This window comes from Bombus bifarius, unplaced genomic scaffold (genome assembly GCF_011952205.1).
Source record: "Bombus bifarius isolate JDL3187 unplaced genomic scaffold, Bbif_JDL3187 scf7180000010271, whole genome shotgun sequence".
Lineage (NCBI taxonomy): Eukaryota > Metazoa > Arthropoda > Insecta > Hymenoptera > Apidae > Bombus > Bombus bifarius.
The window spans coordinates 3009151-3034300 of record NW_022885586.1 but is presented as its reverse complement, the minus strand read 5'-3'; the positions used below and the strand labels follow the sequence as shown (position 1 = coordinate 3034300).

The 25150-nt window shown below is 46.0% G+C and overlaps 1 protein-coding gene across 6 annotated transcripts in view; it reads right to left on the bottom strand.

The window, feature by feature from the left end:
- LOC117216561 overlaps positions 1-25150 on the bottom strand; it is a 202144-nt gene that overhangs the window by 156820 nt on the left and 20174 nt on the right. For 3 of the 6 annotated variants that reach the window (XM_033463348.1, XM_033463351.1, XM_033463346.1), the window contains exon 2: positions 3171-3199. The exons of 1 other annotated variant lie outside the window; for it this stretch is intronic. In XM_033463348.1, coding sequence (XP_033319239.1) covers positions 3171-3199 — 29 coding nt within the window. Of the gene's footprint in view, positions 1-3127; positions 3200-25150 lie in introns of all 6 variants that reach the window. 2 more of the 6 variants (XM_033463350.1, XM_033463345.1) reach the window with 1 other exon arrangement.

Genomic DNA, 25150 nt, shown 5'->3' with positions numbered 1-25150 from the left:
GAGTTCAGTTCAGTTGAGAACGCGATGGAACGTGCCACAATGCACGAATATGGGCTGCGCTGCTCTGCTCCCCCCCAACCCCTCTATCAAAGCTAACTCTTTCTCTTTCTCACCCTCCCCCTTTGCCATTTGCCACCCACCATCCGAGCCCGGGTTAGATTCGTTCGGGCGACTGAAAAGAAATTGTGTTGGGAAATTGTATCCGCGAGAAACCCGGCCGATAATGTGGAATTCTTGCCTTCAACAGCCGCCACAGACTTTGTCGCCGCGATAGTCCGACAGATTCCAGAGAATCGACCGTATCGTTAATTTGGATTTTCCAAACCTTATGTCATGGAGAAGGAGACCGCTTTGTTCATTTGCCATAAGGATATTTTCTATCTTTTAACTCAGCGTTCAACACGCAGAGCAACCGTTACGAAATATCGTTGGAAATAACGAGAGAGAAGGCCAATTTTGCGTCTTCACTTCGTTCTTAAAGCCTCAAATCCTCGAGTAGTTCATTTTTCGTGAAAGAAATCGAGAAATACGTAGAACGCTTCTTGGAAACTTTTTGCTCGAGACAAGAACGAAAACCAAAGGGCTAACTGCGTGAAAGTAAAACCAGTACCGCTGTGCAAAATTATATTTCGTCCGTGTCCTTAATTAAAAAGTGTTCAAAGTTCGCGAAAGCGCTTAACAGACGATTTTTCGCGGGGAGAGCCGAAGGAATCTTTGAGTAAATGATGGACCATCGATCGGCAGGCTCGACTTCGCGTTCCACCGATTTCTCATCGAACAAAGAACGGGGAAGAAAGAGAAGTCGGAGAAAGTGTCGGAGGGCACGTCAAAGTCAGACGTCAATTGTTCGCGAAGGAAAGCACCAATGCCCGATTAAGTCCGCAAGATCACCCACCCTTCCCGTCACTTTCGGATCCTGCGCCCTTCCCTCCAACCTTTCCTCCCCCGATCGTCACGCTCTTTTCATTCAACCTACGACGTAACGAAGGTAATTATGGGACGCGTTTGGGCAATCGTCGACGAAATGACAATCTGATATCACGCACGAACATAAGCTGGCAAAGGTACACGACACTGTGCACACCTTTTACGAATATATTACGTGTACATCTGCCTATAAAACGTCGTAGATGTATCGAACAATTGCTTTACATTACGTTCAGAGACTCGACACGATGGACTCGTCAAATTTTTCCCGTGTGGTCTTCGATTAATTAGAATTCCAAGAGAAACTGACCTATTTTCTCTGACTATTATGGTCTTTATCCTATCGTATAATGCAAATGAAGTAACAGATTCACAACTAAAAGATAAAAGCGAAAGAATTCAACGTGTACAAAACATCAGCAGGTGTCTCGATACTTACTACATTGTAGCGCTCGTTATTCGAACAGACAAAAGTAACGTTCAATTCGCTGAAAGAGTAAGAAAAAGTTTGCAGAATCGCGCGTAAAAGTCTGCGTGACGCGAGTAACGAAGGAATACTGAAAGAACGTTAGAAAAACGAAAGAGGGGGAAGACGGGAACGAAGAAAAAGAGCAACGCTGCGGGCCCTCTTCTTCGCAGCAAGAAACGTAGGAAGAGAAAAGAGCGAACGTATTACGTATAAGCAGGCATAGGCTCTGGATGAGCCACACGCGGACGCAACGGCATACAAAACTCGCTCAATACGTCATTCAACCGAAGAATACGGTTCGTTCTCGCCATTTTGCTCCCAGAATGAGAGTTTCAAAGGGAATTAAGGATTCAAAGGCATCTTTTGCGCGGCGCGCACAAAACGGCCAGCCACGGTCTTCTTTCTCTCTCGTCTCTTTCTCCGTCTATCGTGCTGCTCCTCGCGATTCTCTTACTCCGCTCGCCTATCTTTATCTCGTTCCTCGCTAGGCTGTCTCTGTATTTACACACGTTTCTCTCCTTCTCGCTCTTTTTCTCTCTCGCGGGAGAAGCATGGAACGCGCTCTCAAGACGAGGCGATTCGAGGCGGCCGTTGGTTGCGTGTACGCGCCCACACAGCAAAAGAACTGAAATCCGTACAAATCGTTGTACAATGCTCGGAAGAGCGTTGGTTAACGCGCGCGGCGCGCCGTCCGTTTCTCTATTTCGCCTAACATCAGCGAGTGGCCGACAAGCCAGACGCCGATGAAGAAATCCGCGTGAATGGCTCAGACGAACAAGAGGCTGACCATGTTTCGACGAATATTCAAACCGTTCGCCGTTGAAACGGCCGAAATCGCGCAACTAAGACGCGGCCAGGAAAGAAGAATATCGCGTTGCTCGCCGAGAGATCGGGCAACTGGGCCGAGCGTAACGCGCGCGAATTCCGAGTGAAAAGGGAACCTTGAGGCGGATTCGTTTCACGATCCTTCTTCCCTCGAATCACCGGTAAAGTATTCGAATCAGACTTCCTCGGATAATCCTACAAATATTTTAGAAGCATATTCTAACGTTGGAACGCAATTGTCGAATTTAGAATTCGTAGAAATCGTAGAACAGAAGGAAAGAATGAATAGGGGGCGAGATATAAATCCAGAGCCTTTATATTTGTCACGAGGTTCGAGATTCTTCCGCGTTGACGCGAAAAAAAGTCTCCCTTTAGGGTACAGAATCCACTATACTCGGGTCAATCATCTCGTCCTACTGAACTCGGTCCAGCAGTCTGGTCCACGCGCGCACACCCTCGTGAAAGATCCCATTCTTTACGATCTTCGTTACGTTCCTTTTTTTTCCGCCTTGCCGCGGAACAAATTCGTGCCACGATTTCTATTTACAATAGAGAAGCAGGGAAGGAAGGGGAAACCGGCGACTCGTCCCCCGATTGGTTGATTAACATAAAAATGTCCGTGCTCGTAAAGGCCACCGTATACATATATTACGAACTTTATATATATACATATCGCGAGGGAGGGATTATAGTTTCTGATTGTTATTCATATTCGGCCGGCAGCCACGCGGCCGAGCATCGATACGCGCTTCTGTGTTGGGTCAATATAACGTCAGCGAGAGGAGGGTTGTACGCGTGTGGGGTGGTGGTTTGGACTGGGGTACTTCCTTCTCAATGACACTCTTTTTTTTTCTCTTCAACGTTAATGCAACGAACCGTGGCGCACGGGTTTAAACGATTACTCACCCGCGGCTCTGTCTGGAATGAAAAGGGCGAAAGTGCCACTTACCGCGCCACGGGCCTCCGAGACTCCAGCACCTGGAACAGAAATCACGTCCTAATGAGACCAGCGGAGTTAAGCAGCAAAGTTGTAGAAATTGCCGGGAATTTCGAGCGAGCCGAGTGGAGGCCTGCTTCGGCCTTTTAAAGCGCGTTTCGCGCCAAATCAGCAGCGCTAAGTTTCGCGATCAAAGTTCGTTTCAACGCGTCAGATAAAATCGGGCCTTGATTAAAGGATTTTTCATGTTTCGTAGTCAGTCGATCGTAGCCAATTACGAAACAAACGCGAAAATCGCGACAGTTGGCCGCGCAGAACGTAGCATCTGAGACCTTACGAAGACTATCTTTATTTTAACTTTAAATTTGAAAAACAGCAATTGTAACATCGTCGCTTTTCTGTACTTTTTAATTCGTGGCTCGCCTAAGACTCACGAAGGGAATCATATGATTCATAAGTACGTTTTGGTTGATTTTCTACCTGAGCTGTTACTTTACGGCTATAAAGGTATATTTTAATATACCTACATTGTCATAAAGAAATTGTTAAATACTTTTGCGAGATACTATACTTTTACTACGTTAACATTTACGTATGTACATTAGGTTTTGAGATTAACTCGCTTTGAACTATAGTACAACTCGAGCAACGAATTAAGAGAAAAGATGGTAAGCAAAACGTGGAAGCTTCCGGAGCTTCCGTCCTCCGACTGAACGAAGGCAAAGCTTAATCGCGGGTCTGGGTTGGTACGCAACCGCGTCCGGATCCACTTTCCAATAACTGGGAAGTATCGGTGAATGCGGCAGTAAGAGTTCAAGGCTCGGCCTGGCGCGTTCTATCAGCGGGGACGTTGCGAGGCACAAAGGACGAGCGTTTAGCAGCGGCATGCGATTTCGATCCGCGGAAGAGGAACGAGAAATCAGAAGAATAAAGGGGCGAGTACCCCGCAAAGTCACTCGACCTCCATCAGCCATCCTTTGCCCCCTCGCGGCGACGACGATCTATAGCCTCTACCTACATTATATTTCTTTCGTATTTGCCTCTTCTTTCCTTCTTTCTCCCGCGCTCTCCTCTGTCCGTGGCCAAACACACAAACGGCCGCACCTACACGTACACACAAGCTGAGCATTGCCGCGGTCTTATCGGCAGTTATCGGGCCGTGATGTCACACAATGGGGCAGACAATGCTTGGTACAATACACCCCCTGCTTCTAAACCATTCAACCCTCGCCAGCCACCTCCTAGCTCATCCTTCTTCTCCAGTACCAACTCCCTTCCGCGGATCCACCACTCCTATCCTCTCTCGGAATCAGCCCAATCCCAGCAACTTAATAAACGTAATAGCTGACTGCGTCACTTCGCGATCCCAATGAGATGTCCATGAGATGGAAATATATTCCAACATATTAGGATGACCTGGCACCGTGATCATAGTATTATATTTGAGCGCATATGCGTTGGGAGTTTGTCTTCGATAAAATATCGCGGACACTTGGTTGGCCCGATTCTGCGACACGAAAGGAAACGGATTCCGATCTACGGGAACAATGTCTCGTTGAGAAATCTATCAAGCGAGAAATATAGGATTCTTAATTGTATAGCACGAGGTAAGATGGAAAATTGAGGTCAAATCGATTCCAAATTTCATACTAAAATGTAAAAATGAGATCGGTCGTCCGATGAAAGACCGTGAACTTGTTTATTATTCGCAAACACGATATCGCCGATAACATCGTTGAAGAGGATAAAACATCTTGGAAAACAAGCGAAAAAGGTAGTAGTACAGGGGAAAAGAAGGGATCGAGGACGAAGGGTGAATCTGTGCACGCATCATCGGATCGACACCACGCCCCCGTACGCGCTTCCAGTCGATCCACCCCTACGATCGCGCAATATGCTACCCCGCGTGTGATCACCCTAAAGCACGTACACGAGTCGATACATGAGTCATTGAAAAATGCGGTTAGCCATCCATTATTTCGACAAATTTTCGCTTTACGTGTATTATACTTATTGACCGCATGGCAGAAGGGGGCATAAACAGTATCGCCGGTGAATTGGAAATGTTCGTGCGGTCAAAAAGATCGAGTTTCATTGCTCGTAAACTATCAACCGAATTGTTTTTTGTGTAAGCCGAACCAAAAAAACACGCGCATGTGGAATAAAAGAGCTACATGATTTATCGACAACAATTACAGACTTTGAATGCCGGTCCGTTTAAAGTTGTCAGGCGGTGAGAGTATTTTTTTTTTATTTATTTATTTTTTATTCCTTTTCTATCGCTTTAGATATATATGTATACATATGTATGTATGTATATAGTATGCATATGTATATATGTATATACATAGTCAGGTTTGAAAAATATAAATCGAAACGTACCATGACCATGAGGCTGACTGATTAAATAAAACTGCGAAACAGTATACAGCACAGGAATAAATCAAAACGGGGGTGGAGAATAGGAAGGAATCCCTGTCGGTAAATTTTATCGCACGGCAATAAAGCACGTCACGAAACACAATTACATCGACTGCTGACATTTCCAAGCTACATCTTCCAGCGCGGCTCCGCGCGAGCCACGGCTGCGACCGTTGATACGTATCTTCGAAATGGCATCGGAGAAACGTTAATTAAGCGAGCAGATGCGCCGAGGAAATAGTAAATCATACGACCACCCCGTGCGAACACAACGCTCGCCGCGTCGACCGCCTTATCTTCGCCGGGTTATCGAGATAATGATAAATCGCTCGTTCGAATTGGTCCCTTCCAAGGGCGCGCTTTAACCATCCTGGTGAAGGGTTGACGGCTGTATAATGCCAGGATCGTAAAGTCATCCGTTTTGGGGGACGTTCTAACGATACTTTCAATGTCTTCATCATTCTCCAATACGCTCCCAATGTGTATGTATAGAAACGAGAAGACAAGTATGATGGCACCAGGGGTAAGAGAGCTATTTCTCTAGATTCACTCATCTTTTGTATAGTAATTTATCGACTATTGATAGAGGGACGTTGATCTTTTAGTCGTCGTTCAACAAATGGTCTTATGACTAGGAAATTTCTTAAGTTTAAAAGTAGAATGGAAGGTGTGTAGTTTCACATCTCTATGATTTTTATAAATTTCCCCGTGAATATTAAAAGTTGTTTTATTTGTTGAAACGAGGGTAACGTTCACGGGCGAAGATTCGAAAATCGCAACTGGACTGAATAGAAGGAACAGCCAGTTATCAGCCACGTGTTGTCTGTATCTATTATACAGAGTTGTCTATTGTACAGAATATAATGGATAAATGATTATGCAAAAAGAAGAGAGATACCATAACGATACTTTATAGTCGAAGTACCTAATCCATTACGATCAATCAACTCTGAATTCCTACCCACTTGCCCACTTTCCAGTTCTACACATTATAGACAAAACGGCACTCTTCGATTTCAGACTGTCGCATTAGGTGGTAACAGAGCCAACAGGCGAACAAACTCTTTGATAACCCTAGAGCGACTGGTCTGAAAATAATAATATCGCGACGCAGTACATTAACGAGTAATTAACTGCTTCGGTCGATTCGGTAGACAATCCGGAAGACGGCAGTAAAACAAGGTTAGCTCACGGGGTTGAAGCGAGCACGGGGTGGTGGTGGTAAAAGCGGTGGAAGTGGTGGCATCGGAACCGCCCCGGCTTTGCAACCCCGGCGAATGGAGTGACAATGCTGCCACGGGATTCACAGTTCTCTACCACCCCTTTTGTCTTTCCCCTCTTTCCTCTCTATCTCTCGCGCGAGCTGCCGTCCCCTTTCATCCCATTTGCAACTTTCCGGCTTTCCAACCGCCCGCGCCTTTCGATCCTCCACCACCCACGCAGCCCCTTTATCCTGTCTTCATACGCCGCTACAATCTCGCCGCACGCGCACCTTAAGGCAAACGCCTCCTTTCGAAACGATTAACTTCGCCACGTGGAGAAAAAGAGGGAACAGATGCAACACCGATTACACGTTTCGTCCGATTTTTGTGCAAATGCGTACACATGTCACAACGGACGATTCTAAGACGAATTAAGATCAAAATGCAAGAATCAATGAGGATGTTCCAACGAAGATGTTATAACGAACGCGAAAAGATATCGTGGATTGATTTGCGGTCCTGTCGATTTTCTTGTAGGATCTTCGTTACCGCGAAAAAGATTAAAGAGGAGATTTTATTCGTTTCTTTTTTGAGAGAATTGAAACGTTTTGTTTATGATTAGAACAATTATATTGCAACTATTAGTCACCGTCTTTATTATCGCATTAGATGTATAACATGGTAATTTCGTAAAATTGAAACAACTATTGATATAATTTTAATTATTAATTCACGATTAATTTATAGTACGCTTTAGTAAACCTTGTACGATTACTATAAACCGATTAAAGTATTTGAAATCTCACGAGTGGCAATGTATGTAACGAATGAAATGATAGATATGAGTCAAAATAGACGTACAATGAAACACGTATATCTAGAAGATAATAGCAACTTTAATATCATTAAGTATTTTATTATTTGCGATCGACAGTGTATTCCTCTAACATTTATTGGAAATCCTATTTTTAGAAGACAAAACGTTAACCTCGCAGAGAAACGACGAAGAGTGAAAGGAATATTGTTTACTCGAATGACAGACAGGGAGAGACAGGGAGAGACAGGGAGAGACGGGGAAGCCCGCGTGCCAGTTGAGTATAAAGACACGCAATCGAGTAGGAAAAAGGGTGGAGGGATGCAAGCTGAAACGTATCGAAAGGATCCACCACCCCTATTTCACAGAAACGACGTTCGGCATCCCCCCTTCTCTTGTCATCCTTGTCGTTTGGCCGTTCCACTCTTGGAGCCTCCGCATCTTCGTCTCTCGCTCATCCTCTGTCTATCTCATCCCCTCGCCTAGCCACCCTCGCGCTCTTTTCTCGTATCAGATCGAGTCCCTCTATTTCGCGTCCTCTATTATTTCTTTTATCAATCTGCGCGCTTTCAGGACGCTTTGAGGCCCGCTGAAAGCTGCGTGATAAATCATGAAATGTAAGAACCTACACCAACACAGAGACACCAGGCTACTACGTGCATTTATAGATATTCGTACGTGCACACACACGAGCACAGACTAACGCGCGAAGACGAAGAGAAGGTGTTAGTGTAGCGCGGTGGAAGATGTGTGCAACAAGCTCGTGTAGAAACACGCGCGCGTACACGCGTGTGTGTACTTACGAACGTGTGTAAATACGTACATATATAAGCAACGGTTCAATAGGCGGCATTGCCGGGGCGAACGGCATCCATACAGCTCGCCAGATGAGGTCTTCTAGCTTCCGTGGAGTCCGCGTGAAAGGATGCCCCAATAATATTCCATTCACCAAACCACCCCCAACTTCCACCCTGTAGCTTTCCCTTCCGCGTATATACCCCATCCCCGGACCGGTCTGGCCCGTGCCCACCCGCCATTGATTTTTCATTCGTTGGCTTTTCAATAGTTTGTTATGAGCTTTCCTTCGGCGATGTCTCCTCTACCGGTTTCCACGGGCCAGGCTTACCCTTCTTTGAAACGAGAAAACGCCGGTGGTTGGAGGCGAATTTCCGACTGGCCAAGTCCAACCGATGTGCAACCACGTCACTGTCCCGGTGAATTAGATGCGTTTGTTGCGACTAAACTCGCGACTTTTTCACGAGTCGTGTTCGAATCGCCAATGGATAGCCGATGCGTACGATAACATCTGGAAATGCGGCGACTGTGAGGAATCGCGACTGCCGATTCGAATTTCGATATTTCGTACTACGAATGCGAGTGACAGGTGTTGGAGAGACGACAAGGTTGAGATCGATCGAATTCGAGGAGCACGCGACAAGTTTCGAGCGTCTCGCTGGTGTTAATTGAGCGTATGAAGGGAATCGTTTGGAATAAAGGAGCGTTTAATAGGCGAACGTGTGAGAATTTGATAGGAGAATCGACAGAAATTTTATGCTTCGAGTCAATTACGCGTGCACTGGTTACTGGACAATTGCGGCTTAATTCGAGGACAGTAAGAGAGACACGCGGAGAACTCGGCTGGTGAAAATTTTCGAAAGCATTTCCCCGCGAAACAGAGCGAAAATAACCTATAACTTTAATCAGGGATGAATAAAGGCAACCCTTTTCGGAGCGGCGCTGCGTCAAGGCGAAGAATGGAGATGAGGATGTAGCCGAGTATCGGCATTGTTTCCAAACAAAGCACGCCTTTCATACCACCGTGTACCCGCCCTGCAACCCCCATCCGCTTGGTCCACCCACAACCCCCCGCCCGTGCACTCCCCACGGCTTTTCAGTCATTTGACACGCAAAGAAGTCAGGCAAGCCGGCATTGTGGCGACCACCACCACTGCGACCTATTGTTACCAGACCACTACCATAACCACCACCCCCGAAATCCACCCTTTCCTTGTTACCCTCTTGCCACCTTTGTCGAATTTGACGGTCGATTCGATGACTTCGACCTAACGGAAACGCTGTTCAGACCTTTATCAAGTTTCCCCCTTTTAATCTCCAACGAATGCTCCAAATGAAACTTCCATGATTATTTCCTAAAGTCCGTTCGAAACGAACGAACGCGTCGCACGAAAGATCGCGTATTTAGCCACAGACAGATCGTATGGAATCCTAGCGTTCGACGCGAGTATTCATCATCGAAATTGCATTGCCAACTTCCTGAAAGCAGTCCCATCGGAGAGGCTCGGAGGCAAAACAGAATGGGACACGAGTAGAGAGAATTGGCACCTGCCGACACATCCACGCTAGCTATAGGCGCAATCGTATCCTGTGTTTCCAAGGATATCGCGTAGCAAAAGCAAACATCGATGACGCGTAGATATCGGATGAATGGCAGTGAAAATGACGTATAATGTGAAAGGAATGTACGCGTGATATCTTTTACGATTACGTCGATCATTTACACCGGAAAGACGAAGAAAATCGTGCAGCAAGTTTCAACAAGCTGGAAACGTTCTCTAAGCGTATACACGAACGAGATAAATAATAGTATTCCTATCTGTCTTGTAACGATAACGAGGACGCACGCGATGCGATGATCGGCGTGCACGTCAAGAGCGATTGCCGGTACGGTTGAACCGCTTGAACGAATCAGTAGTAGCGCGACGGTCGCGAAAGCATCGTCGGAATTATGCATCGGGCTGCATAATTTCGCTGCATACGGTAGCACGCGCGTCTGCGGCGCACCGCCGGAGGGGAAAAGTCGATGGCTCGTAATGTGACAAACGAGGCGTCGTGATGCTGTCACGAAAATACCAGCCAAATGCCCGATACGCTCGTTCAAAGCCATTCTATTCGAATGTCGATACCTCGCGTCAGTCTTATTAATCTTCCGGCGCGAGCGTCGGGATATATTGCGTATTATAAACCGTAATAAAAAGAGGCTTCAACGAGAAAAGAGAAAGGAGAGGGGAAGAGGAAAAAGAGACAGCAGGAGTAGGAAGAAAGAAAAACGCAGAAGGAAAGAACAGTGAGTGAGTAAGAGAAAAGCAAGAGGGAGAGAGGAGGAGGAAAGTTGGGAGAGGGTGGCGAGAGCATTCAGTGCGCGAATTCTATGCGACTCGTACAATACGAGTCCTCTCGCGGAAAGCTTGCACGCGGCTGCTGCTCGAGATTTCCAGATTTCACGGCAGTGAATAAGCTGCCGATGCAAATTTAACCGGCGCTGTCGTTCCCCGCAGAAAAAGCCTAAATGCGTGCCGGAATAATTTGAATTTTTTCCCTCGTTTCCGGCCTCACAATGCCGGTCTCTCGCCGATCCGAGAGAAAGTTCGCGCGAACGAACTTCTCTCTGTGTCTCTACGACCCCCGTCCGTCCGTTAAACAACGATTTTCCGGCCTGAATCGAAAGCTCGGCCTAAAACCGACCAAATTTACAGGGCCAACGATCGAGCAGACTCTCAGAGAATAGGAAAATAACGGATGAGAAAATTGGACAACACGAACGTATATACTACGCTGTGCAAGATCGGCTAATCGAAAGACTCGATGGAATCAACGGGAAGGTAGGAGGACGCAAATAGCCACGTCTGCCGACAGAGGAACCTGTTAAAAGTTGGAAACTGCGCTCACAGAATAGGGCGGTGCGATGAAAAGGTATACACAGGTGCAGTCAAACGTGTGTGGATGCCAGTGTCGTCGGTCACACGCACAGGACGAAGGACGATCGCCGTGTAAAAGGGATCGAGGAGAAGCAGGAGGACGTCGAGTTTGGTGTTGGATAAAGGGGAGGAAAAGGGTGGTAAGGTAGAGGGGGCGTGCAGAGGGAGAGGGAGAGAGTGAGCGTGCGGGAGAGTGAGAGAGAGTCCATGCGAATATGTTATACGCTCAAGCTCGTTCGCTCGTAACCGCGCAGTAGAATAGACGAATTGTTCGGCAGCAGAGCTTTTGTCTATTTTACGGAGTTCCAAGGGCTTCGAGCGGAGGGGCGAGTGGCGCAGCCAGAGCGGAGAAAGACACAGGGGGTGAGGGAGTGAGCTGAAAGCTCGGAAATATATTCTCAACTGAACGTTGTACGGATTCGCGCACCGGGCGTTCCTAATTATTGTTTTCCAGGCATCCGTCCTTTCTGGTTGCTGCGGTGACTGAAATTCTCGTTTCGAAACTTTCCCTTCGTTGCTAGCGTCGAGGAATTACGAAGCGAACCACCGGTCGCCTCATTTCTTTTTTCCACATCTCTTTCCAATCCTATTCAGCGCAGACGTGTGGTCGCATTACCGCGTATAGCAAACGGTGTGTGCAGAAATTAATAAATTATCGAAGGACAATGCGTTCTCCTAAAGCGAGATGTCGAAAATTTTCAACCATATCACCTACCAATAAGCATAGAAGCGTGTAAGGGAACGTGAAACTTGCCGCAAACCGTGCTGCATAATCTCCAACCATATAGACGCAGACCTGCTATTTCCATTTTCCCCATACGTGCACTTAAATACATTTCCAGAAGACAAGATAACGAACGTCTCGTTAGCTTTTCAAGGCACACACGAAACACGATGGAGAAGCTGGAATACGCGATAGAGGAAAGGACCGACGGTGCAATAGGGCAAGCGAATGCGAAGGAATATAGGGATGGTTAGCGGGAGAGAACAAGAAGGAGAACCGAGAAAAGGGATGTTGGTGGGGCGGTCGTATCGGTTAAGTGGGGGAAATTGCAAAACAATGAGACGACGGGGTAGGGGTAACAATGTGAGGGACAATAGGCCTGATAATGTGCCAGAGAATGGACGCCTAGACAAAAGAGTCGAATAAGGGCGCGCGCACCTACCCGATCCACCACCCACATTACACCATTGACTCGTCCGTTGGCGTATAGAGAACGGAAAAAAGACACCTGCATGCTTCGATGTGGGTTATTTTAAGTTCGAAACAATGCCAACCCCGTGTGAGTTAATCTTCTCGTAGGAAAAGCGAATAAAAAGTTTCGCGAATCAACCAAAGGGATACAACGCGAATCAAACTTTCTCGTCACGGATAAAGGAGAATTCGCCATAAAAAATAATTTAATTTTCTTCAATCTGCTTCTCAAAATACTATATTTTCTGTAGAAAGAGTTAATAAAGTTTGACAATCGGTTAAAGCAAAACGATTGGATTATCAAACGGAGGGACGAAACACCACCGAGTAACCGCTATGCGGAATAAACCAGAGGGATCAGAACGGAGATCAGGGACGAGGGTAACGCGTGGAACCTACCGCAATGCCAGAGGCCAACGCCTGACATAACCGCGAGTTCTGGAGGGGTTGTGAGTCAAGGGGTTGAACGATCGAAACCTCGGCGTTAGCAGCCCGCTCGTCTGGCGTGCACCTGTTGTTTCTACTTGCCCTGAATCAGTTTGCGCCCGTATCCCTGCCGTGTCCGATCTATCGTAATCGACGTATAAAATCGTCCTTTAACTTCCAACGTTTTAACGAACAACGTTTTCACAGTTTGTTCGTAAGTTTGGTACGATTTACCAGTGTCTTGTACGTACGAAGATGTTTCCAAGTTAATCGTCGTTTCATGGAAATTCCACTTTCATCGTCAGGTCATAACGTAACTTGTTTTTCTCGGAGAAGCACTGTCCCTCCTGGCGACGCTCTCCGATAATTAGCATTTAACACAGCTGCCAAGGTACGGGGAGGTGGCACGGCTAGATGGAGAACAAGAAAGTGAACTCTCGTCGTCTTTTCGCTCGCTGAAAAATGCGTCGCGACAACGTCTACGAGATCGCGCGACGGTGTCGTTCTTCGGAACTAAGGAAGCAAGTGAACTCGACGGCTCTGACAGAAGAAGGAAAAGAAAGAGGCGACGCGATCCGCGATAGAAAAGAGGAAGAAAGTCCGAAGGAAAGGGCCAGAAGGCACGGAAGAAGAGAAAAGAAAAAGCGGAGAAGAAAAGAAACGGACGAGAAAGAGAAGAAGAACGACGACGAAGAAAAAGAGAAGAATCGCGACGAGACGAAAGAGAGAAGTTGTGAAGAGGGAAAGACCGAGGCACCGAGGACAGAAGTGGCCGTACAAGGCAGGAGCGCCACAAACAGTCCATAGAAATACCCCGGCCGTAGAATGCAACTGCCTCTTTGTGTGGCAGCTTACACAGATAGCCCGCGAGTTCGTGTTTAAGCGAGCGTCGGTGTGCGCGAGAGAGTTCGCGAGCGCGCGCCTGTTATTTAAGCTTCGCATAATGGCAACTCTTTTATGCTTCTTGTGTCTTACATCTGAGACTGTGTCGCTCCAGAGGGCGCATTCATTCCCGTGAATACCGTGCACGGGCCTTACAATGGCCTTCTCTACGCCGCCTGCAGCACCTACGGCACACCACCGAGCTGCGCACTCAAAGTGCAGCCACTCTAAGGATGCGCGACGCGGTCGCCTTAGTTTACAGCCTTAGGACAACCACACAGTGTCGCCCCTCTTTTTCCTATCTCTATCCACAGCTCTAACTCATCGCTATACCGCGATTTTTTCCCGTCAGAGCATCGCGTCTCGGTCTTCTTCTTCTTCCTCTTTCACGAACCTTACACGGTTTGATAGTTAATTTGCAGCGCGACCTAACGAGACCGGGCTCTCTTTCTTCTTCCAAACCTTTTCCATACTCGCGGATTCTAACTATACCAAGGAACCGGAGAAACCGAGAAAGAAACGACGAAAGAAAATCATGCTCGCGATAGGAAAGAATACATCATCGAAACGACTGTTCCTCGAAGCGATGCGAAACGAACCGAGAGGAGCACCGCGGACCCCCCTCGTCTCTCGACGACGTTCCACTCTTTCATTTATTCCGCGAGGGCCGTCAATAGGAGAAAAAGCTCGATCCGCAAACTTTTGTGCCGCTCGTTCGCTCCGCGACGACCTTCCGGGGGAGGCGACTTTCGAGGCCGGTTTATCGTCGAACGATCGTTTCTCCGAATAATCGCGAACGTGCCTAACGATCGTGGCCGAGGTGGTTGGGTTCGTGCACACGAGGCACGCCACCTTGCGATCGGTCACAAAACAGCGACACAATAACCGGGCCGCAACAATGCCGGGCGACAATGCAGCGCCACCAACACACCGGCGAGCCGAATCTATTGTCTGTACTTCTCTTGTTCTCCTTTCATCCCCTGCACTTCCACGACGAGCCGCAAAGAACGAGGGAGAGACCCGGTGAATCGAGCTGCGCGCGGGGTAACAGCGGAGGGAAAAGCTATCCGCGAATGTCGCGACCTCACGGGACGACTTTGTTTAATTGCGCTGACTCGATTAGACGACCACTCTGCCAGACTCGCTCGAGTTCTTCCGCATTGTATTTTTGCGGCCGTTGTTAATGCCGTAATCATCGTTCCCCCGGAGTAACAGGAATTCAATGCGTCGTTCTCCATTGACGTCTCGACCATACCCTTCTTCCTCGATTTTCCTTTCTCATTCTCACCATTCGAAGCTCGTGGCCAGTGAATTAAGAAAAGTACGTATTGGAAACCAGTTCCTTGCTCTAAAGATTCCTCGTCGTGGAAGAATCTGTTATGCTTGGTCTCCAATGAAAAATCCTTGGTTGCAGCTCGAATGCAGAAACGAGGTTGACCACCGCAGCAGAGATCGTTCAATTCTCTTCGCAAATCAAAAATGCAACTATCAGCAGAGGGGTTGCGGGGGAGAAGATCGCCCACTTCGCGAGGACCAGCCAAAAGAATACGAAGTGCCGGGCGAGTGGAAAGTACCTTCACGCAGCAAGATGGATAAGGGAAAGAAAAAGAGAGGTGATACGGGTTAGACCGTGGCTGTAGACAGAGAAAGAAAGAGAGAGAATCGGCCGCCCCACTCATCCTCCCGTCCGTCTCATTGTGTCGGACGATTGTCTTAGAATAATGGCGGAGACTCACAATAGTGACTACAATGCTTGCTCGTCTAACAATGCGGTGACGTCACGCAGCGTCGTGTACGTGAATGTACCGGCACGGGCGCCCCGGCGTCGTGTGCGTCGTCTCTTCAGAGTTCCTCTTTCTCCCTCCCCCTTTCTTCGCGGCTCCACACCCATCTTTCTCTCGCATCCCCCTCTACCCTCTCCCTTTCCGCGATTCTTCGTTTCGTTATTCGCAGCTCGATCACCCACTTACGCTCGAGTGAGGTTCAATTGGCACTAGCTTCCAAGATTGTACGCGTTGGATACAATTAACGACCCGGTCCCGGGCCAGAGAGATCGGCTAAACAATCGTCGCCGAGGTTTACGCAAAAAATAGAGTGGCGCCTATGGGAGCAAAGGTTGCGCGGAAATCAACGTACAAAAGCTCTTAGAGAAGGAAGCAGCAGATAGTAATAGCAAAAGGATGTATCGACAGAATTCGATCGAATCGTCAAAGAAATTTATTTCCTACACAATAGAGCTAGGTTTCCAAGAGGACAAATCAGCTTTCCGACGTTACCTTTCCTGTCTCTGTTACATCGATCAAGTTTGACTTTCATTGGTCGCGTGCACGGCCCCTGTCGTCTTTCGGGGCACCCCTGCGTGACCGTGGATTCGGTCAAGTCATCCCTAGGGATCACTTCGAAACGCGATTCCACTCCCCTTTCCTTTGTTACGCGATAGGGCGTCGGTTAACGAGGTTATTAAGCGAAACGATAAATGCAATTACACATCGACCGTTCCACGTGTGAATTCCATCTCGATATAAAAATCGAACTTTTCCATTGAATCTTCTTTATCTGACTAAGAGACGATTAATCGAGAGAGACGAGTTATCTCGCCATACGCATTGTCAATCTCTCAGACGTAATCATTTCTTTTTTAAGGGTCCTTTGTCTTTCTACGCATCATTTGTTAAAAATAAATTATATCATATCCCATCTACATCAAAGCCATTTAACTAAAATCGATTTGCTTTTGCTAATTTACAACATCGTAACTACAGAAATTTTTAATTAACAAGTGACCTGCTGAACAGATTAAATAGCTAAAGAAATAAACATTTCGGTAGTTGGTTGTTATTGAACAGAGTAATAAACGCAATTACACATCGATCGTTTCACGTGTGAACTTCGTCTCGCGCGATATAAAGATCGAACTGTTCTTCAACTAACTAACTATCAAAGGAATAAGGTACGATTCACGTAAAACAGTGAAAGAAACAAGTATTTCGAATATATGGTTGCGTGAATTTTAATACAAGAAAGATCTTCAGCGATGGTTCGCGAATAACAGCTGCAGGATGAAAAGAAATCCCGTACTTTCAGATCGCAAGAAGCAGCCTATCGACGAGATAAGAATAAACCGGCGCGTCTTGAGGGCGTGAATGGGAGCCGACTGTTAATTAATACCGGCATTCGAGTCGCATTAAATTGCACGAATTGTACGGCATCACCGACGGCAACGCCGCCTTTTGCAAAGACCAGGTGCAGGTTGAAAAGACTCTTATTAGCAAATAGCATGGTGCACCCAACGGAGCTGATACACGAGCGAATCGAAAGAACGGAAGGAGGATCCTCTTCCTTGTGCGCGGCCGCGATTCCAGCAGGATCTCGCAAAGGTTGAGAAAGCCAGACTGCACAAGTGGGATAGAGAGGGTCGAGGGAGGCGAGTTCTTTCGACGTGAACGAGATTTCGAGACGTTTCGCGCTATGAAGACGTCGATTTAAATACCTTTTGGTCGATTCGAGCTGCCTTTGGAAACACGCGTTTCAATCGCAGACAACGGGAAGAATTGTACAGGAATTTCGTATCTCTTTTTTTCCTTCAGATAATTAAATGTCACGTCGTTCCATGAGTAATGCCGTCTCTTGTTTCGCACTTTGAGTTTCTAAGGTAAACTCAAAGAGTACATGCTGAGATGTATAACAATTTTTTGCAGCATTACGGACAGATATATATCTACTTCATATAGAAATGATCGATATTAACGAATAAAGAAGGAAGTATAGCGATGGACCAAAAACATCGAAAATATCTAAAATAACGAGAGCTATTGGATTATTCACTCTATGAAAATGAAACTCATAGAAGAACCAACGATAAAAGGCTATATGGAAATACTTTATGTAGCTATTATAGGTATTACGATAATATAATTATATCTTGAAACCTGCAATGTGTCCTTTATAATCCCCCATGATTAATCGAAGCATCAACCCCTTCAGTTGCACTGTACGAGCAACGGAAATTACCATATATATAAGTATCATCTAGCCTTCTCTGGAAGAAGCAGATATAATAACTCAGACATTCATCGAATGTGGAATAATATAGTGACGAAACCACGGGACGAATGTTCGGTTTGCTCAACGTGTTTCAACCAACAGGAGCATTCTTTCCAGGCCCCGCCGTTTGATGAACGAGAAACGATCGGCGACGTTCAAAGCGATCTTGCGCGCGGCGGGAGGAACGACGATAGCACAAAGATTTCGCGAAAGGGGTGGGCAGGGAAGGGGATGGCGGCGAGCAGAGGAGAGAAAGAGATAAAGGGAACCCAGAAAGACAGGGGTACATTGTGCTGGGCCGCTTGATACTTTATTCCGTATAAAAGGAACGGCGGAACAATGGCGGGAACGCGGAAGAATGGAATGAAATGGGACCGAGGGAGACGGATCGAGAGAAAGGAGGAAAGAAAGAGGCGCACTCGCGCCAGTGTGAAGACTCATCACTCTGTAAACAATGCGAGAAGCGAGAGTGACTCAAAGAGTGGCGGAATCCTCAGAGTCCTTCCCTCGGTCGGCAAGAGGGGGATGATAGAGGACAGGGGAGGAAAAGTCCATCTACGCCTTCATTTTTCTAATATTTCGACTTTCTTGATCATCGACGGAGCTTTCTTCGTGCGCTCGCCTCGAGAACTTTGTGGTCTCGTGTATCGAGCATCACGCGTGATGAATCCTCCACTCTAATCTCGCAAATTGCAATAATCAAACGTATACTGGTTCGTGACAGTATTTAAACACTTAGCATAGAAACTTTTTTAGTACTTTTAGTTCTAACTGTCGAATAGTATCACTGACTTTATACATAACTGTAATAATTTCGATCAAATTGTCAAATTTATGGTATTTCATTTCATTTTGAATTTTCCATTCCCATGATACGTATTAGTATATATAATAAAATTAAATTAAACATTTTGAAACTAAATAATTTGGCCGTAAATTGCCGTGGTCTCCGATAGTTCAACGTATATCATCGATACAATGCGCCAATGTTAAATCAGAGAGACTGAACATTTATCATTCGCATTCCGAAAACTCGCTGCGAAAAATTCTCCGACTAGTAAAGCGTGAGCGATGAAACGACAGTACGGTCGTTAGGACAAATGAAAGTTGGCGGGTTCAGGAGGTCAGAAAGCAGCGTTTACGCAAAATTCGAGCGACGCTGACGTCGGCGTGGTGATCGTCGTGGTCGCTGTTACGAGGCGGATTTACAAAGCTATCGGCCAGGCAGAGGCCGTGGTATTGTTGGACGAAGATAGGATTCCTTTGATTGTCCGGGACTGTGCGAAACCGTCCAGGAACGAAGGGGAGGAGGAAGAGGAGGCGAGAGGCGCGCACTGGCAGGAGAACCCGCTTTACATAACGCGTTATCCACCGCGACAATGGCCGCCGAGAGCCGCGCCTCGAGAAAGAATCGTTTGATGTCGAAGGATTCATCGCGACCGTGCTTCAAGTGAGACCAACAGAGAGAAGAAAGAGGCCAGGAAATGAAGGGAGTGGAACAAGGAGGGCTGGAAAATTAATTTCAGCCGGTGAACAGAGAGGGAACGAAAAGCATCGACTCTGGTTGAACGCTTCAGAATAGTCGAGAAAGACGGAGAAACCTTTCGACTGTCCGAGATCGAAGCGTAGTCGTCTGCCACCGATTTCTTTTTTATCATCCTACTACTACTCTCGATAAATACACCCTCCTTCCCTCATAAACATCCTATATATCAATTTCGATGTTTCTACGGCGAACTACATCTGACTCTTTAATCGACGTACTTGAGTAATTGACCAACAAATTAGGATCACGTGCAGACATTACACTGTGCTAAGTAGAAACGTTATACACACGCGTACTATGTCAGACAAATTGTCCCTGGTTGTTTGCATCGTTATCAAATACGCAACAATTACTTGATTCGTTTAATTTATTATTACAGCATATTGAAAAATATCTGCGTATTCTTATGGGGGCATAACGAAGAATCATTTTTACATGCATTTATATGCGTTGTATTATGAGTAATTACAGAAACGATTCAAATATTCATCTTTTCACCAAGAGAAATTTATTGGATTTTAGATAGAATGCTATGGTTGAAATGCTATAAAGGTTGATTATGTTAACATGAATGTGAATTTGAAATATAAATTTGAAAAAGTGAAATTCTTTATATGAAAACGTCGAAAGAAGATTTAAGTTCACGTGTCACGGACATTGCACACGAATCGATGCTGGACGCCTCGACTGATTCTTGTCCCTCGGCTGCAGGTTGAAGTGACTCAAATGTGCCGCCAATGGTACAAGGGTGCGTGGCGCCAGCCAGGGTAAGTCCCATAGAAGTCGTAGAAAGAGAACGAGAAGCAGAAGGCGACCCACAAAGAACGAGGCAGGGAAAGAAAGACGAGAGGGGGTGGGATGGGGGTTGAAAATATTTAGACATCCGCGAAGGGATGAATAAGACTAAATTGTATCCACAATGCTGTCTCAGAGGCAGACGCGCTCTGAATAGCCTTAATAAACTCGCTGAATCCTCGGAAATATTTCCAAGCCGGAGGAGTACCGAATGCGGCGAAAACTCTTCTCCCCCTACCGACTTCGCGTTCTTCTCGTTCTAGCAAAGCAACCACCCTGTCGCCCACCCCTCGCGACCAACATCGTCACCCTCTGCTTCTCTTTATCTTCTAGATATCTACGCGAGATGCGAACGTGACAGGGCCCGTTGAAACTTTCCTCGAGAGGGCCTTACGCAACGAAACGTAGCCAAATAAAACGTAACCAAGATCAAAGAGCTGCAGACTATCGGAAACCTTCCTTAAAATCAACCATCATGGAAGATAAAATTAATTTGAAGAATTTTATAACTTTGAGATTTAGTTACATTTTCTAGTATAAAGAATCAACTTAGGTATAGATAAACTAACGAAGGTTTGTACAAGCCAAAGATATAATCGTTAAAACAAGCAATATTTTTAAAATTATGCAGAGGCTGGCAAAATACATGTCTCTAGCTTCAAATAATTTTATTCGATGATAAGAGAACGATTTTGGTGATACGAGATTTATCGACAACACGTTGAATTTCAAAACTGTCCCTTTAAAAGAATGGAAAACGTGACTTATCGTCTTCTTCTTCTACAAATAATTTTTCTACGAATAAGATTCCAAACGGTGAACAGTGTTTTAATTCTAGCTCGGAAAATCAAACCGGACTTACTTTCCTCAGAGTCGAAGAAGATAACGCTACGACGCTTTCTGTCTAGTGTCCAGAAACTTTCGTCGGAGCACGAGAGTCACTAATGGACTCCGATTGTGGCCCTAGTTTCTTCATTTTCCTTCAAATTCCTACGAGTTACACGAAGCAATACTACGATTCTTTTATGAAATCCAAGATAGATAGATGATATCTATGATCACTTGGCGATTGAATTAAATTTATGAAAAACAAGGACACGATTCTTCCATCTTGCTTTTAGAGTGGCGTCAATGGGAATGGGATATGTAACGCGTAGCTCTCCCATTGGTCTGTATAATACGTAGATTTGCTACCCGCTGCGATACACTTTTCCCTGCATTAGGAAAAGAGCATTCGCTCGTTTGTCCTACACACCGATTTGTTTCAGCTCGCAACTGTTTCGCTTCCAGATTTCCTAACAATTTCCAAGAGACTCCAGAACGAATCGAAAGGTTTCGATAAAATTAATATCTTCACTAAGAGATTCCGCCGCAGCTTTATCGATTTTCCTATCAACTTCCGATAAATTCCAAATTTCCAAGGGATTCCAGGCAAGTCCCGCCAAGGTTTCGATGAAATAGTCGCGAAGATCCTACCCACAAAGCAAAAGGGACGTATCGATTTTCCCGAATCCCTGCGAACGATTCTCTATTCAACTCTAAATCGATAGGTCATTACGTGTTTCTGTAGAAATCATGGAAGTCGAGCGTTCGCAGCGCGACGCGAAACGACGATGACAACTCGGAGGAACACGTCGAACGCGGGTGCACAAGGTGAGCGAGAGAAACGAACTGCGTGAAAGGGTGCGGAAAAGGAAGCAGGAGAAGGAAGGGGCAGGTGGAAGCGAAGCCGGGCAGAAACGGATTCACGATTTCGCATGAATCGCTAGTTACTGAATAAAGTCCTTTCTGCCGGGTTGGCCGGAGCTGGCGGTGGCTGACTTTACTTTATTATATGTATATTCGCTGCAGCCAGGATGGAAGAGGGTTTTCGCGGAGTTGAAGGGACCCAGAGGACGGCGGGGGTGTCTGGCGGAGGAGGCGGTGGGTGGAGGTAGTCATTCAACCGTGCGGTTCTATGAAATCAAAGGCCACATTGTCACCGGAATTACCTCCATTCGGAAACGACGTATTCAGGCTAGCAGGCGCACGTGGAATTAACCCTATTTGTTTGCCGCCTTCGAGTCGCGTGTAACGAAGCCACGATTTATTCGCGTATGCCACCGCGCCACGCCGCGAGGGACACACTGATCCTGTGTATGCGTGAACGTATATGCGAGGATCCAAGCGGCCTAGGATCGATAGGAGCAACACGGGGTGAAGGAAAAGGAGTTTGTTCCAGCGGCAAGAATCCTGAATCGCAGCTAATGACTCGTTACCAGTCGTTCGTTCTTGAATAAAATCCGCGCGTCAAACGGGACGACGACGTGACGACACCGGCGCTGCTTTATGCTGAAATGCCAATTACACGGACACGACGATTAAGCGAAATAGCCGTTATTGGAGCACGTCGCCACGAGGATGCGACGATTAGACCAACGTCAGGGAAAGCAAACTATCACCGCCACCGAGAGACACGAATCCTGCCATTCCATCGCAATGCGGAGAAATTTTTATATGTGCAGTGGATCGTGAAAATGTTTACGCTTATCGCACAAAGCTTTTATGTTTATAGCATTATATGCGTTATTTAAAATATTTTTTAATATTATTAGCACTGTAACGAGACACGATTATCATAATTATGTACGCGTATACACGCACAATACAATGCATATTCGCAAGTATCTACGAGTGTTCGAATACTTTCGTGAACTGTACGTACGTATTCGAAAAGAGACGAAGATAAAACAAAATACACGATCTCTCGTTCAGCTCCGATAATGATCAACGGAGAACATTGAAATGCAAAATATATGTTTATACGCAGCCTATATTTAGCTATATCTAATTTCTATATGATCCCGCGGAGATCTTCTATTTGGATCTGGTCGACAATGAATAGAAAACGCGCGGACATCTATCGTTTTACCGATGGGAAGTGCAGCCGAATTTTATTGATTAATTGATCGGCGATCCGTCACCGGGGTAGTTCACCAATAGGGTTATTATATAGGCTATCGCGTCGATCCTGTCAGCTGTTGGCGTTACGGTTAAACCCACCCGAAATTTCACGCCTGCAGATGACACCGCCTAATTCACCGGCTATCCCACGCTGCGATATCGGTTTAGAGATTCGACTAGCCGCAGTGGATTTTCGTTTATTACGGGCAGGTGTAAATTATAATTATTTCGGTAACATCTGCCTTCCCTTCGAGCGCTATTCCAATCTATGAAACGAGCAGCTCCTCCATCGATTCGATTGAACGTTAAATTTTCCACGCCTCCTTCGTTCCATAAAACTAATATCTCCTATTAATAACTGCATTCAATTAGGACAAAGTCTGCTAACAAGAACTAAATGGTTCTCTAATTTCTCATCCTGATATGCGATTAAAATCTTGAATTAAGAAATTCAATTTGAAATTAAAGTAATTAAAAAAAAAAAATAATTGAATAAAGAGAAATTATCGTCGATGAAGACGCGTTAAGAAGTTCGAAGTTTGAAAAGCAGTGAAACTAAAGTTAGTATACAGAGTATATACCGAGCCACGTGTGTCTTCAGGACCAAATAGCCACACGTTCACAGGTGGCTGCAGATCTCGCGTGCTGTATTCGGTGGTGCAAGTCGCAGACTAGGGGATTCACGGAAGGTGTGTTATTTCAAAAGCTTTCAGGGCGCACGATCCTTGCGGTCGCGTTGAAGACCGCTGACGGAGCACCTCGTTCCCACCCCGAAACCGCTAGCGAGCCACCCCCCTCTGCCTACGATAACAATGGTCGATTTTAATACACCTCGCGCGACAAGGGGTGAGAGAGATGAACGAGAACTGACGGGGAAAAGGCGATCTACATTTGACGTGCGTCCTGTGAATAAAAGTTGGGGTGGAGAGAGTCAAGAAGAGAAACGATGAAAGAAACGTGGTGAAAAGCGAGAGAAACTCAAAGACACAAGACCAGAAGAGGCCAAGCAAGTAAAAAAAATAGAAAAGTAAGGGCAGGAAGCAGAAGAAGCAGAAGAAGAAGAAGAAGAGGAAGAAACGAATGGATGACACGATAGAGGGTGCAAAGGGGAAGGAAGAGGAACAACAAGAAGAGAGTAGAAGGGCAGAGGAGCGTGCAAAAGCGCACGCAAAGAAAAACAAATGAACGCTGCCTAACCGAAACAATTGAAGCCTGCATGGAATAGGGGTTGCTGGCCTTTTATGTTGCCCACCCTCTATGCTCGCCACCCCCGACCAACCACCACCTTTACCAGTGTGCCTAACCCGCAGCTATATCCAACGTCACTTCCACCAGCGCCTCCTCTCTTCTTCCGTCAACCCCCTACCCCCCATTTTTATTCCCCCATTTTTGGCCCTCACCGGCAACTCCCCCTCCCCTTCACGTTTTGCCTCAACGGAACTCGAACGAGGATATTCGAGCGATCGTTCTGATGAGGCCTTTATACGATTCGCGAGAGCCTTTCAGCCGCGCACGCCTCGGATAAGAATTTCAATTTCTCTCTAGCGGCGCACGATTGTATCGGCAGCCGCTTATGCATCGCTGATCGTTTCCTCGTTTCCCAGGAATAGGACTCTATATAGATATTTTTCTTTCTTTTTACCACGAACCTTTCTTTCTTTCCCTTTTTAAGGAGTTGGACCCCGGAAGTTACTTACGAGCTGAATCTTGAACGCTGTGTTTTTGGTTCAGTAAGAAGATCTTTTCCTGTGATTGCTTAGAGATTAACTCATTGGCGTACTAATTATTTTAAAAAAGTTACGAATATTTTGTCAGAAGCAAACTCTCCTTTTAATATGCTTATTCCTCCATGAAAGAAACGTTTTTTCTTATCAGCTTCTACATTCTATTTTCATAGTATTAAAGTTTTGTAGCAATATGAAAGTAGTAAATAATATAGAATTCAATGTAGTTAATTAATACATAAATGGTATAATAAATATAATCGTGAAACAATGCTTTATGTAGC